The sequence below is a fragment of the Pteropus vampyrus genome, unplaced genomic scaffold (assembly GCF_000151845.1).
Source record: "Pteropus vampyrus isolate Shadow unplaced genomic scaffold, Pvam_2.0 Scaffold82, whole genome shotgun sequence".
NCBI classification, from domain to species: Eukaryota; Metazoa; Chordata; class Mammalia; order Chiroptera; family Pteropodidae; genus Pteropus; species Pteropus vampyrus.
In genome coordinates, this window is record NW_011888863.1 from 3001575 (window position 1) to 3017506 (window position 15932).

Here is a 15932-nt window from a genome sequence, read left to right on the forward strand (position 1 = left end):
TTAAATGAGGACTTACTATAATTAGGCAGTAATATACAGATGCTCCTCGACTTAGGATGGATCATGAGGCAAAAATGCACTTAATACACCTAACCTACTGAACATCGTAGCTTAGCCCAGCCTACTTTAAACATATGCAGAACGCAATATCCCCAAACCGTGGGCAGCCCAGTACACTGTAATGTATTGTTTTTTAACTCTTGTGATCATGTGCCTGACTGGGAGCTGTGACTTGCTGCCACCGCCCAGCGTCATAAGAGACTATTGTACTGCATATCTCTAGCCCGAGAAAAGATCAAAATTCAAAATTTGAAGTATGGTTTCTACTGAATGCATAATGCTTTCACACAATCATGAATTGGAAAAATCAAAAATATGAGTCAAATCATTGTAAGTTGGGAACCATCTGCATAGATCTGGAGCTCAGAGAAGATATCTAGGCTAAAGTGTAAACCTATTCATCAAAATCCAGCTCTAATGTCACCTATTCTATAAAGCTTGCATAACTCAGAGAGGCATAATCACATGCAACAACCTTGTGATCCCACAGCACTGTGTTCCTATCGCTACCACAGCATTTGCACGTGGTGTCCATGTGCAATACATAGAACTACAGGTCAATCAACTATTTTAGAGAAATATGTTGTGTTCAAAGAAGATTTTTACCATTTTTCTAAGTTTTAAAAATAAATAATTAAAAAAACTGATGTTACCTCACAGGTTCTTAGTAATTTCCACATATTATATTTTCAAAAACAAGTTCTTTACGTTCCTTTGTTAAACATTCTATATGTATTTGCCTTAATAGTTTTATTCCTGCTAGAAATTTATGTTATGCTCATTGCAAGATTCCTTATACATGTAACCAATGTTATGACTGGGTCATGGTACTAACTTCAGAAAAAATATATACAAGATGATGAAAGTTAACCATTTAATTCTCTGATAGCATCAATTTACATAGAAAACATCCTAAATGCTTTAACAAAATGTCAAATCTTAAAGGCAATTGCATCGAATTTCAGAAATGAATGGAACATTACAGTTCATCTAATCCAGCACTTTTAACGTATAAGTATACAAACTGAAGTCTAAAAATACATGGGACTTGCTAACTGGTGGCAAAGCTTTAGCTAAAGCTCTTATTTCCTACCTCTAAAATCGTCTATTCTAAATTATGCTGATACAGTTGCAGAAATCACAGCTTTGGAAAAGAGATCTACTGTTTCAAATACTTTTTAAAGGAAAAAATAACACTAAATTTCAAAACAACTGATTTTTACCCAGATAAGCTATAAGTTTATCATTCTGTTCTTTTCCCTTCCCAAGGTGGTATGCCTACAAAAGAAACTATGATATGCCTGTAATGGCTCTCTTTCTCAATATTGTTCCATTAGCTTAGTCTTTCACAAAGTAAATGGCCACTAATTGGTGACATTGTCAGACAAGTTTGGATAGGAGTAAACTAAAGCCAATCAGGTTTGTTTACTAAAGAACTTCTCAAAGCTTAGTATTCTCTCATATGTTAGATCTTACAAATTAAGACTTTCCAATATCTCTTACTCACCACTTTTCAGGAAATCTACATGTGCGTCTTTGTGATGAAGTAGTTCTACATCATAATTGGCAGATGTGTTAGCATGTTGTTCTTCCTTAAAGCAAAATTTAAAATGACTTGGTTCTTGTTTTCGAAATAATGAAGTTACTTATTAACTATTCATTTTTCTCTTTGCTTAAAATGAGATCAAATACACCCAATAAAAATTAGCTACAATACTGGTATAGTTTGCTCAGTAATTAATCTATTTAAAGATGCAACAGTTTTCCACTGCAATATGAACTCTATCAAAAAACCAGTGGGTATATATAAGTAATACAGTAGTTAATGATTTTTCTTACATTATGTCAGAATTAACATAGATGATTAATCCAGAAATTTTAGAAATATTTTTACTCTGAATGCATCGTCTTGCACAAATATACACAAATTGTCTGTATACAAATATAATGTAACTGAAATAGTTTATATAAATTGAAAGGAAATAGCATCTTTAAATACCTACAGTAAATTAGCAAACACCAATTACATAAAATAGCAAATACAGACTAATAAACAAGTTTAATAACTTGTTTTCACTAAATAGTAAACAGAAACTTCAATATTATCTACTTACAAGAAAAAGACAGAGATTGAAGTCACACCAGTAGCACACAAATGTAATTTTAAGAGCAAGGTATTGTCACCTTCAGAGTATGTTTCTTATAATTCATGAAATTATATATTAAAGAGCACCTAGTATGCTACTCTACTTGTTGATTGCTTCTGCATCCAAACCATTCTACTGGGTAAAGCTACAATTTCTACTAAAGAGCCAGCCAATCGTATAAGGAGGAAATTACTAATGAAATATTTCTCATGCAATTTAGTGTTCATCATATGGTGGAAAAACAATGAAACTGGAACTTATAAGTAAGCTTACAAGCATTTTTAGATATACTGGTTACTTTATTTGTAAACATAATAAAATTAAAATCAACTCCACTTAGTAAAAATTCATTTAAAGTTTACTATAGGCCAGGCAGTGTGCTGGTCCTAGAGAACTTAATGATAATATGATGAAAAGGAACAGGTAACAATAGGTTCCTAAGAAAATCCATTAATAAAATCATAGGACTCACATTCTTGGTTTCTCAGCTAGGGTAATAAACTTATTGAAAACTATGAGCTATTTTTCCCTAGTCAGACTTATTAGTTACAAATACCTTTACACTGGGCGGGAAAAAATAAAAATACAGAAAATAAAAGATCCAACTAGAATACACAATATAAGTAAAATCTAATAACACAACTGTCAGAAAAAGAATCACAGAAAAAGTAATCATTTAAGAGAGATTATATTTTGATGAAAATAATGAGAATATAGTTAAAAACAAAAAAGCTGATAGACTTCTTATTGCAAAGAAAAATATAGCATTTTGTTCTGTGATCCTTTCTTGTTGCTTTTCAGTATTTACTGACCTGGTCAAAGACACTGAATGTGGGCTAGCAAAACAGAAAACATGATATGGGGAGAAAAAATTAAGGTTCAATTAAAATAAATAATACATGTCAAACAAATATTTAAAAAGCAAAACAAAGCTTTCGAAATAGCAGGAAAAAAGAACTGTTTACCTTCATTGGGATATTTGTAATAGTAGTTGAAGCCAAGTCAAAATGTTGCTGTACTAAAATATTTAATTTGGTAGCAAGATGCCGTCCTGCACGAACACTATGAACTTCACTGGTTAAAACTGGGGACAACTACAGAAAGGTATGAAAAAAAAACCCCACAAAACATTACTACATTGTAACCAAGTGCTAACTATTTTACTTCAACCCATAAAAATTAAGTTTTACTTTTTAAAACTTGGAAAAATAAAAAGGTCCATAAATTAACCATGATCATTGTTTTAGCAATAAATGTTTATACTTTCATTCAACAGATAGGTAGCTATTAAGTAGAATTTACATTATGTGCCAGAAACTGTGTGAGCTATTGGAGGATACAGCAGTAAACAGGCAAAGTCCCTGTCCTCGTGAAACTTAGAGTAAAACAGTCTTTGATTTAAATATACATTTTAATTTATAATTTTAATTCTATTTATTTATACACAAAATGGATTTGAAGTGGCCCAAAGTATCATAGAAAAAAATAATTCATTTTGTGGAAAGGACAAACCCCTGAAGATAAAACTATTTAAAATGAGGAAATCATCACAAACATATTTTATTACTAATAAATGTGATAAGGCAGCCAAAAGTTACTTATAACAAAGTAACACAAAATTTTAATAATTCTAGGGTAACAATATTTATTGTAAACAAATTTTATTTTTAGTTATCACAAAGTAAAGTCAACATATTGCCACATTATCAAGAGGCAGAAAAGTTAGTAAAAGGGGGGTTTACATTGGAAACCACCTAAAAACACAGTAACGCTAACGACCTAAAAACATCATTTAACTATAAAACATTCATAGACTAAAGTAATACTTCACGATTATGTTAAATAAGGCTAAATGAAAAACCAGAACATAAGAATGCACACATTTAATTATTTAAATACATATATCTGTATTTCTAAAGAGACCATTGACAGAGAATACTATGCGATGCAAATCTTTTTAACAATCAACAGACTTATCTTTCCAACAATCAACAGACTTATCTTTCCTTTAAAATTGTTCATCTTTATTTAAAAAGTAAAACCAAGGTTCTTCCCCAACTGAACGGGTAAAATTAATTTGTTATTGGAGTGTAATTTTGTTAGCGTAATGCTTTTCTAATAAGGAAAAAAATATTTTTACTGAATAAAAAGTCATTAAAGCAATTGAAATCTATTATAATAATTGAAATTTAGGAACAATACAAACTGTGTATGGTTTTGCAACATATTTAATTAACTTCAACAGGCAAGCAAAACGGAAAACGCTTTAAAAATCTACAATTATAACATAAAAAACCAACCCAGGTATTTTGCTATACAGGTTGCTTTGAAAACTCTAAATATCTTCTTGGCAGAAAATGTTGGCCATGTGTCATTATAATGCTAAGTATTCTCAGCATTTATTATTAATAATGAACAATGATCTTTTCTTCTATTACTTCTGCACTTACCTCCTTTTTAGGACGATCAGATACAAGGCTGTCTTCACCCACTGGGTAGGTATGAATCAAGACCAGCTCACACTTCTGAATCTGCATAAGGCTTAAAGAGAAACTTTTCACTTAGAATATAAAAATACATACTACATAAAGAGTCTAGGCAGGTAAACCACTGAGAGTTTAATATACTAAAACAGTGTATCTCTATAATCCGATACTAGTGTTAACACAAAAGCTAAATATTTAGAAAAACTGTAAATTGTTGTATTTGTACAAACATTTAATGAATAATTTATATTAAATTCAAATGCAAAATGATAATTTTCTGTGTGTTTGCAGGATAAAATAAAGGGAAAATTCTTATAATTAGGTATAATTTTCAATAGATAACTGCCACACAGTAAATCAACATATTGTGTTGATTTTTACCTTTACATATTATTTTACCTTTTACTAATGTTTTACTAATCAGGCAATACTATTACCTATAATTGGTTATTTCCAAGAATACAGGATTTGTAACGCTAAAGTTTCCCTCAACTTTTTATTTTGAAATTTCCAAACCTACAGAACAGTTGAAAGAAAAGTACTATTCAATGAATACCACATATCCTTACTTAGATTCACTAAATGTTAGCTCTATTTGTTTCCTCTATACATATCTAAATAGATACACGTTTTCTTCCTAAGCCACCTGAGAATAAGTTGTAGAAGAAATGATATTTCATTCCTAAATACCTCAGCATGCTTCTCCTAGTGAAAATAATCCTACTCATTAACAATACCAGTAGTTCAGTTAAGAAAATTAATAATAGCTCAATCTAATATAGACTCCATATTGCAACTATCCAAAGCATATCTTTAAGTTTTTTTCTTTTTAAAAAATTTATATAATGCAATTAGTTGTTATATTTTGATTTGGTACATACCGAATAATGCCACCAATAATTTACTCATTTTACAAATTTGAAACAGAGTATGAGAGTAAGCCATCGAAACAAATATGCATTATAAATTTATATAATATTATTTTTCTAATCACCTTTCCTATGGAAAAAAAGTAAAATTTTAAAGTAAGAGAGAAAATGGGGAAAAAAGCGTCTGATCAAACATATATTTTCTGACTAATTTGTAAAACCAGTAGAGAATTCAAGAAAATTCAATCAATTATTATTAAAATTATTGGAATAATTATAATAAAATACATATGACTATAAAATGAAATATTTATTTCATTTATGGATTATACTCACTGATCTGAATTTGCAGCAAGCTTGTTATGCTCGTGAATCGTTTCCTGGACACAGTCCTCAAGCATTCGCACATGACTATCACTAATGGCATAAAAAAGATATAACAAACTTAAAGGAATAACCAGTGAGAAATAAAATTAAACACTACTTAGCTGTAGTATCTTGTCATAGGCATTCAAAATTACTTCAATAAGGACTGTCTCTAGTGTGTTCATTCACAATACCAAACAACCAGCTGAAAAACTAGTGAGAAAAAAAAGTCAAATTAACTGACATGATGACAATCTAAGCAGTTTTCACTGAGATGAGTCTTTGTGTTAGAAATGGACAAACACAGCTTCAATATTATAAAGGCCACTTGTGATATGCTTAAATGCTAACATGTTGCCCTTTAAATAAAGCTGCAACAAGACATTAAAATTCCTTCTGTGAAAGAATTACCATGATTAACGTCTCACCTTTTTGCATTAGTAATGCAAATTATTCGTCCTCTATTTCCAACACGTTCTGCATTCTCCATTAGTAGAGTACGGGCCTCATGTTGGTATTCTGTAATTTTACAGAGGGTTTCCACTGCTGCAACGAGACCATGCAGAATACTGCAGCATTCTGGATCTGCCCGTGGATTAGGAGGGCCAACAGCAGCTAATGCTGCCATTAGCTAAGTAAAAGGGAAAACAACTATGTTGATAAAAGTAAATACAAGTCAGACAAAGACAACACCAGAAAAGAAAACTATAAACCAGTATATCTTATAAATATGGACACAAATTTCCTCAACAAAGTACTGGCAAACCGAATCCAGCAATACATGAAAACAATTAAAAACCATGACTAAGTAGGGCTTATCCAAGGAATGCAAAGTTGATTCAACACATGCAATTCAATTAATGTATATATTGTATCAATAGAAAAAAAAAATTTAAATCACATTATCATCTGCAAAAAAAAAAGAAAAAGCATTCGACAAAATCCAAAGCCTTTTCATGATAAAAACACTCAACAAACTAGGAAACTTCAAGTAGATAAAAAGCATCTACAAAACACCTACAGATAACATCATGCTTAATGGTGAAGACTGGATATGTTCTGCCTAAGATCAGAAACAAAGATGTCCACTCTCACAACTCTATTCAACACTGTGCTAAAGGTTCTACACAGGGGAATAAGGAAAGAAAAATAAAAGGAATCCACATTGGAAAGGAAGAAGTAAAACTATCTTTATGTTGCAGATGATATGATCCTATCTGTAGAAAATCTTTAAAAATCCACTAAAAAACTATTAAAAATAATAAGCAAGTTCAGCAAGGTTGGAGGATATATTATACATACACACAAAAAAACATTTGTGCTGTTATACACTTGCAATGAACCACCCAATAATGAAATTAAGAAAACAATTCTATTTATAATAGCACCAAAAATAAACTATTTAGGAATAAATTAATAAAAGAAGTACAAATCTTATACTCTGAGGACTACAAAACATTTTAAAAGAAATTAAAGATCTAAATGAATAGAAAACATCCCATGTCCAAGGACTGGAAGACAACATTGTTAAAATGGCAATTACCCAAACTGAAGTAGAGATTAACAAAATCCCTGTCAGAATCCAGCAGATTCTCTGTAGAAATTAACAAGTTGATCCCAAGATTCATATGGAATTGCAAGGGACCCAGAATAGCAAAAATAATCTTGAAAAAGAACAAAATAGGAAAACTTTGCTTTGTATATGCATAAAGACGCTCTAAAAAGAAAAACTAATAGTGGTAGGAATAAAGAGTGATATGCTGGTAAACCAGCTCTCCAAAGAAAAAAAAAAGCCCTAATTTGTAGTGTTTGCCAATATCTATGGTTAAATATTCTGACCATAATCAACTTCAAGTTTCACTGAATATGAAGTTGGTAGACTCACACACACTGGTATGAGCTGGCTCTAGCATACCACTAACCGAGACAGGGATGAGTGGGAAACTTGTCAAGGTTTACCTTTTGGTTACACATGCACACACACATATATATGTACATATGCACACATATATGTATATATGTAAATTTTATTTTAAAACTTCATAGGTATTATCTATTCATAAAAAGTAATCAAAAAGGAAAGAAAAAATACAGCGTATTTAAAAATACTACATAAAGCCCCAGGTACATAGGAGTAGCTTATTTAAAAGTAGCTTTTTAGGGAAGGGGCGTTGTGGTCCTGGGGAAAGTAGCGGAAGAAAGCTTAACTTTTAAAAGCAGAAATGAATTGAAATTCTGGCTCCGCCTTTTAATATTGGGTGAACGTGGTCAATCTCTCCTGGCTCTTTTTCTAATCGGAAAGTGAAAATAGTAATAAAACTTGTCCTATATAGTGTGACATTTCCAAACTATAATCAAGGCAACAAAAACCAGACCAAAACTTCTGATTCTGACAAATTTTTTGTAATAAAATTTAAGATGTATAGGATAGAATTTGGTGCTATACCAGAAAGAGCCCTGGAGCCAGGTATCAGTCAAACAACGTCTGGCTCCTATGGGCTTCAGTCCCTTCACCTGCACATGAAAGAGTCAAAGCAAAAGATGTAGACAATCCTTCCAAATCAAACAGTCTACAATCTACTTCACTTGTTACTCATGATTATTCACAATAGCTAGAGAAAGGTGTGTATGAATAACCAAAGCTAAACATTAAATGTGTTAACATAGACAAGATTATATATAATTTATATAAAATGTTAACTACTTTATATCATCTGAAACACCAGTGATTTGCTATGTAGTTGCCTTCACAACTGGAGTTTCCACTCTGTAATTTAAAAGCAATGAATGTGATATAATGTGTATTCACCTTCTGATGAATTCAGAAAGCAGAGGCAAGTAGTAATTCTCTTATCAGTATACCTACCATTATCAAATGCATATCTTTTACTGCATTGCAGAGATGAAGTAAGGAAAATCTGTACAAATTTGTGCTTATTTTTATTCACATACTAGAGAGACTTCAAGCTTTTCACAATACCTCTTAAAAGAAGTAAAGCAGAATACACACCATTTCAAAAAGACAATTCAGGGAGAATGAATGAAATCCTTAATATTATTTTTTTCAAGTAATGAAAGAATAAAGACTATTCTAGAATGATATAAATGCAAAGCCAAGCCAATAAAAGCCTACCCCTTGAGTGAGTTACCTCAAAAGAATGAAAGGTTAGATGTGTTTACATATTATAATATTAATCACAACATTTTAAGACCAACAACTGTGATAAACACACTTTCTTTAAAAGTGTTCCACTTAAAACACATTTGGATGAGATTATTTCCATTGAAGTACATCCATTAACAGAAAAATTTTAACATGAAATAATTAAAACAATGTATTCAAATATTTCACTATTGCCTGTCCTTCATGTTCATATTCATCAGTGAAGAACCCAGTAGACTGATGTCTTCTATCCAATTAAACAATAATAAAGAATGTAATCAACCACAAACTCAATATCCTTAGAGAAATAATGTTTAAAAAGCATAAACTTGGATTGAGCATGGGTTTATTTCTGCTCCCTCCTAAAACTGCACTAAAACTGTAGTAAAGGAATTTAATTTCAAAAAGCATAAACCAAAGGGGGGAAGAAAACAAACAAACTCACAAAGATAAAGAGAATGGAAGAGACAACAAGATGTAAGATATGTCAACAAGAATATCAAAATGTATACAGAAACAGTAATGGACTTTATATGACTGAATAAGCTGAAATCTAAATGTTTACAGAGGAAAAAAGACAACATGACATGACCTTCAAAATCCAGAAGTTCAGGAACTGGAGACATCAAGTACCACACAGAGCAGGGGTAAGGCAAGATATTTAAAACAATGAATGGCTTAAAGTCAGTATAAGGAGCAACTTGAATCCCAAATCTTACTCAAACCCTACCCCTGTAAGTGACTACCTTTTCCTGATCTTCCCAGGTATAGGATGGCATTCCTTGGAGGAACTGAACCAGAAAGATACCAAGGATGAATTCCACAAAGCATAATAGAGTATAAGGGTAAGATATTAGACCAGTGCTGCCCAAAAGAACTTCTTGTGATGATAGAAATGTTCTATATTTGTGATGTCCAACACAGTAGTCACCATCCACATGTAGCTTACCGAACAGTTAAAACATGGCTAGTGCTAAAGAGAAACTGAATTTTTTATTTTATGTAAATTTAAATAGTAGCTATTTAATAGCTAATGGTTGCTATATATAGCTAGTGGCTCCTATATCGGATAGCACAATACTAGACCAAAAACAAAGATTGAGTGAAAGCCTGCCTGGATGGTAAAATCTCCCCTCTTCCCTGGCTCCCAGAAGGCTGGCAACCAGGTTTATAGCATACAGGCAGAACAATGGAAAATTTTCTCTGGAAACCCTGAATAGTCCCAGGAAGATAGATGATCTGTTCATTCTCACATCTGGAGATCACCCAGTGAAAACAATTAAACCACAGTGAAGCCTCATCAATAATATCTACTCTACAACAAGCAAATCTTCTAATCTGCTCTTTAGTAACTTGCCTTTAAATAAGGTTGCATTTAAGAAAAGTCTCAACATGAAAAGAACTCTGAGAACATAGAGAAGTCAAAAGAAAACTTCAAATAAACTATTAATACTCTCACATTAAAAAATTACACCCATAAAGGGAAAGGATATGTCAAAAATGGACATAATTAAAGCATAAGTAAAAGTTCTTGGAAATTAAAAATACAATCAAATAAAAAGTTCCAGGTAAGGGTTAAAAGGAAATAGGTAAAAGGCTCAGAAAGCAGAACAATAATAAAAGGATCAATGAGAAAAAGAATAAGGAATTTAATCCAGGAGGTCCAACATCTCACTAACAGGGACTCCAGAAAGACACAGAACATAGAGACAAGAACATTATCAAAGAAACAATATAGGGAAATTTTCCTGAAGAATATAAGGCCTTGCACATGAATGACAAAAGAATAACACTAAGGCACATTGTTGAGAAATTTCAGAACATAATAGGGAAAAAAAATTCTAAAGGATTTCAGAGAGAAATTATGAAGAATGGCACTGGACTTCCGAACAACATTAGAAGTTATAAAACGGTGAAGTAATGCCCTCAGAATTTTGAGAAAGTTATTTCCAATCTTAAATGTCTACAACCCAAGAATTAGAAATTCTGGAGGTTATACTCTACGAAAACAAAAGATCACACACACACACACACACACACACACACACACACACACACACACAGAGGAAAAAATTGGGATCTGAAAAATTGAGAGGAGAATGATAGCAGTGCACTGGGCCTAGAAAGCAGCCAGTTCAAACTGGAGAGAAAATTGCTCTCCAAAAAGATTTTCAAAGAAAAAAAAAATCAAACTCTAAATTTCTAATACATTTATAATAAAAAAAAATGTGCAGTTTTGTAGAGACATGAGGAAAAGCAGCAAGATACACAGAAAACGAAGCAAATCAAGAAAAAAAGAGAAATGATAAATTCCAGGAACAAAAAGTTGGACAAGGAAATAATATGTCAGTCAAATCATTATGCTATATATCTTATACAGTGCTGTATGTCACCATATATACTGTATGTCAACTATATCTCAATAAAACCTTTAAAAAAGAAAGGAAATAATCATATATATTACTTGGCTTAACAGTCAACAACACTTTATTATATTTAGATACTATAAAGCAAATATGGATTTTTAAATTAACCAAAAATTCTGATATAACAATATTGAGAAAATGAGGGAAAAGAAGAGGGCAGGCATAGTGGCATGGGTGAAAGGGAACATAAAAGGTAAATCCTCATCAACAATAATGATAAAGTTTAAACTGAGAACTCTATAAATGGCAGTAAAAATTGTTATTTAGAAATATGCAAATAAATACTAAATGAGCGAGATGAAAGTTTGCTTCTAGGAAGTGGGGAAAGACTGGAATGGATAGCTATTTTTCTTTTAGTATTAGTTGGTGTTTTAAAACTGCAAATACTATATTGACAAAAAAAAAAAATCAATCGTTTTTTAATAAAGTATTACCACACTCTGATAATTTTCAAAAAGGCCACAGCTTAAAACCTAACCATACCTCCTGCAAATTTTGGTCTTCTTGAGTCCAAGAATTTAAAACATGTGCTCCAGAGTCACTCACAATGAAATTCACCTAATAGATTTCAAAGAAATAATTAGTATTCAATTCCAATTCCACCCGATTACATCATAATTAAAATGTAAAGTTTGTTACTAGTTAATAGTAAAAATAATTTAAAATAAAATAATAGTCTCTAGTACTGATTTGTTGATTGAGTCATTCATTTTATAGGTATAGAATGCCTAGTATGCACTGGGTGCTATTCTTGACACTGGGTATATGGGAATATAGTGATGAATAAAACATTTCTGACACTCACAATGTGGGGAAAGCCAGGAGTGTGCTAAGATAGAGAGCAGTGCAGGGAGAATACAAACAAATAAATGAACAAGATAATTTCAGAGAGTGATAAATGTGAAGATAAAGAAGTTGGTTAGCTAATTAAGGTTGGCTAGACAAAGAAGGACTCTCTGTAGAAGTGGCAATTGAGGGGAATTCAAAATGACCAAAAGAAACCAGCCACAGAATGAGCTGGGGGTAGAGAATTCCTGGTACAGTGAATAGCAAACGCAGAGGCCTCTAAGTGGGTACCTTCAAACAAGTGAAGGTTAGAGCAGGCAGAAGGGCAGGTGATAAGCTCAGAAAAGTAGGCAGTAGCCATATCACCTAGGGTACTGAACACTAAAATAATGGATATGGACTTTATTCTAAATTTTAAAGTAAAATGAAAACAAAAAAATACTATCAAGTAAGATGACAATGACAGTAAGGATATATTAGAAATATATCAAATGATGACTATGTTCCCTTTTTGGAGAAGTGTGATATTTCTTTCCACTGAACTATATAAAATAATCCATTATCTTTCCTAATAATATGAAATACTAGTTTTGCTTCCCCAATAAGTTTGATAAGTAGCCTTCTATCACAAGGCTTATATGACAGGGACATATTTCACTAGTCACTTTACTTACGTTATCTCATTAAAATCTTACAACAATTGTAGGAAGTAAGTATTATGCTTCCATGGGAGGAAACTGAGGCTTGGAGAGATTAATATGATTGAGGTCACTCTGCTAATAGCTAATAATGCCAGGATCTGAGCCAAAGCCTGTGTCATAAATCGCTACATTATCTTTCTATTTTTTTACCCTATATAATGCACAATTTGCAAAGGAACTAAAACTTACATTTTAATTTGGAATATATATGAATGTATATTATACTATTAGACTCTATGTTCAGCGTTACTGTTATCGCCCTGTCTGTGCCAGTCTAAGAATTGATTAGGTCGCAGCCTAGGATGCTCCAAAATGAGACAGAAAGCAAATCACCCACTTATGGCTAACCAAATGACTTTCCCAAAATAAAACAGTTGAGATTCTGAAACCCGAAGATAATTTTTATACTTGAAAATTTCTATCAATATGCAACTTTGCTTATTATTAGTAAAACCAATTTCTGCTTAGCATTCTTAAGAGCATTTCTCTAATATGGCCAAATCCTGTAACAGTTTAGCACATAGTCATGAGGACTATGTATTAGCAGCCAACCTTAGGTTCAAATTCTGGTTCTGCCTCTAACTAGCTACGTGACTCAGCTTAAGTTTCTTCTTAACCTCAGTTTCTGCATCTCCAACACGGCAGTAATAAACAAGGCTGATATTCAGATGGTACATAACAGCAGAGTCAAACAAATTGCTTATAGCCAACATCTCCCTTCTGCTTAGGCTGGCAACAATCAATGGTCAGTGCCTGTTCCATTCTGGTTATTATATACTTTAAATATTATCCCAGTAATTATAGTAGCTACCTCATAGGATTTTTGTGAGAATTGGAGGAGTTAATACATATGAAGCACTTTGGAACATGCTTGGCACATGTTAAGTGCTCTATAATTATTAGCTGTTATTGTTGGTCCCAATTAAATACACATAACATTTAATCCCAAAGGAGAGTTCTACATATCACATTTTTAAAGTTAGTAAACAAACAGTTCTAAGTCAAATCTACAGCAAATTCATATATATAATGTAATAGGCAGTTAAGTGCATCTCCAAAATCATGATTTGCTCATACTTCACACTCACCAGCTTTTTGAAAGGAAATATATCATACATTATTCTACAATATTCCATAGAAGATTCTACTGAGCAAGTCCACAATGATTTAGAAATGGGGGCCAAAGGGATAATTCCTTGAGTCCTATTCTTCACCAGCATATCAAACTCGACATGCTGTCTGCATGATTCTGCCATGTAAGGGCAATGATCCACAACAAATACTGTTTTATGAGATTCAGAAAAAATCTTCATTTTCTTTTAACCTGTAAGGGATAAAATATATTAGCCAAATGGCTTATACATAACACTATTTTAAATTATTCCTAATTAATGTGTCTTTTCTTCAAGATTTGATAGGGAACATGAATAATCAGCACCCAAAGAAATTCATCCAATAAAGGACAAGATTTAATGAGGTCATGATCAGAAAGTAACTACCAATTCAAGGGCTGAGCTACACCACATTAAGCTGTCACTCTATCAGTCACAGGCAAAATTACAGTCTACATATTTTTTTTTTGCTTTTTGAACTTAAAATAGTCATAAAAAAATATTTTTACAAATTGTACTTGATTCCTTTACATAATACCAAACATTATAAATGACAAATACTCTTCAAATATACTTTCGATAATCCTTGCTAGTTGATATCAATCACATATAAATCTTCAGACCAAAGTCACCAGTTTTGAGCTTCCCTCCAAAAAGTCTCAAGACTTCTGAAAAAGGGGTTGGGGGGAGAATTAACAGGAAAGAGGAGTGACAGCAAAAGGAAAGACCAAAGCATAACAGACATCCCCGAATATAACTATATTGGGTCTTCGTATTAGGACAAGGAGCCCAAATTCACACTTTCCCCCTTAGCTTTTGAAACATCACAGTAATTTATCATGTAGAACAGAAACTTAGTTGCTACTATCACATTGGTGGGGAGCAGAAACTTTTAAAACTTCTTGTAACAACTCTCGCTAATAAAATAGACTGAATAGACAAACCACATTCAAAAAGCACATGGTAAGCAGAGCAAGTGTTCATCAAAACGAACTGACTTTTTACGATCCAGCTATTTTCTTCTCTTGCTTTCAAAAGCATTTCCCCTTCATGCAGAACTTTTCTTTGAGAAATCTAAACACACTCTGCTGGAAGGTGCGAGGGTGGAAAGTACAAGGTGAGTGGATAAGGAAGACCTCAGGATTGAGGTTAGCTTACTTTCGTGCCTGGTCCTGCAGTGAAAACGAACAGAGGCTATGGACCACAGCCTCTCTGGCAAAGGCTGCTGGCTGGGTGGGGAGGGTCAGCGCACAGTCAGGAGTGTCTGGTACCAAAGACAGGGTACTATGATTTCCCCGCTCATCTCCTAGTACACCGATTCTTCCCAAGCTTCCTAAATGCAGGAGCGCGCGCGTGCGCGCGAACACACACACTCACACACTGGGACTCGCGCGTGCTCAAAGCACTCTTCGACGGCCCCGCCAAGCCGCCCTTCCCCCTCGGTGGGCCAGACGCCCAGGTTGCTGAAGAGGAAGAGGGCGGAGCCAAGGGAAAAATAATGCCTCCGACCCTTAAGATTTTCTACCCGCTAATTTTCCCAATGACCCATTGGGAAGTTTGTACTGGGCGACCTGAGAGCCTCCCCAACAGCGAAGTACCAACCACGGCACCGGCTAAACCAGCTACGGCCCCTTAAGCATAAGGCCCTCCCACCCGGCCTCCCCTTCTGGGTCTCTTCACCCCTGCCGGTTTCCCTGACAAAACTCGCGAGACTTTGTGAGAGGCCAAGCAAAAACCTATGAGTAGATTAATGGGGAGGGACTTACGATGGACACGCCCTCACCTCACGCGCATGTCAGCGAGAAGCTGCAATAAA

General features: G+C 33.3%; 1 protein-coding gene across 2 annotated transcripts in view; it reads right to left on the reverse strand.

Annotated features, from left to right (window-relative positions):
• Positions 1–15822, reverse strand: part of INTS13 (integrator complex subunit 13) — a 28588-nt gene extending 12766 nt beyond the window's left edge. Inside the window, exons 1-8 of one of the 2 annotated variants that reach the window (XM_011363082.1) lie at positions 15275–15822; positions 14093–14328; positions 12001–12075; positions 6357–6559; positions 5899–5979; positions 4658–4748; positions 3173–3301; positions 1568–1652 (exon numbers count right to left, since the gene is read on the reverse strand). In XM_011363082.1, the coding sequence (XP_011361384.1) occupies positions 1568–1652; positions 3173–3301; positions 4658–4748; positions 5899–5979; positions 6357–6559; positions 12001–12075; positions 14093–14317 (889 nt within the window). In that variant the 5' untranslated portion in view covers positions 14318–14328; positions 15275–15822. The remainder of the gene's footprint in view (positions 1–1567; positions 1653–3172; positions 3302–4657; positions 4749–5898; positions 5980–6356; positions 6560–12000; positions 12076–14092; positions 14329–15274) is intronic. The other variant, XM_011363081.2, reaches the window with a different exon arrangement.
• Between the last annotated feature and the right edge of the window lie 110 nt (positions 15823–15932).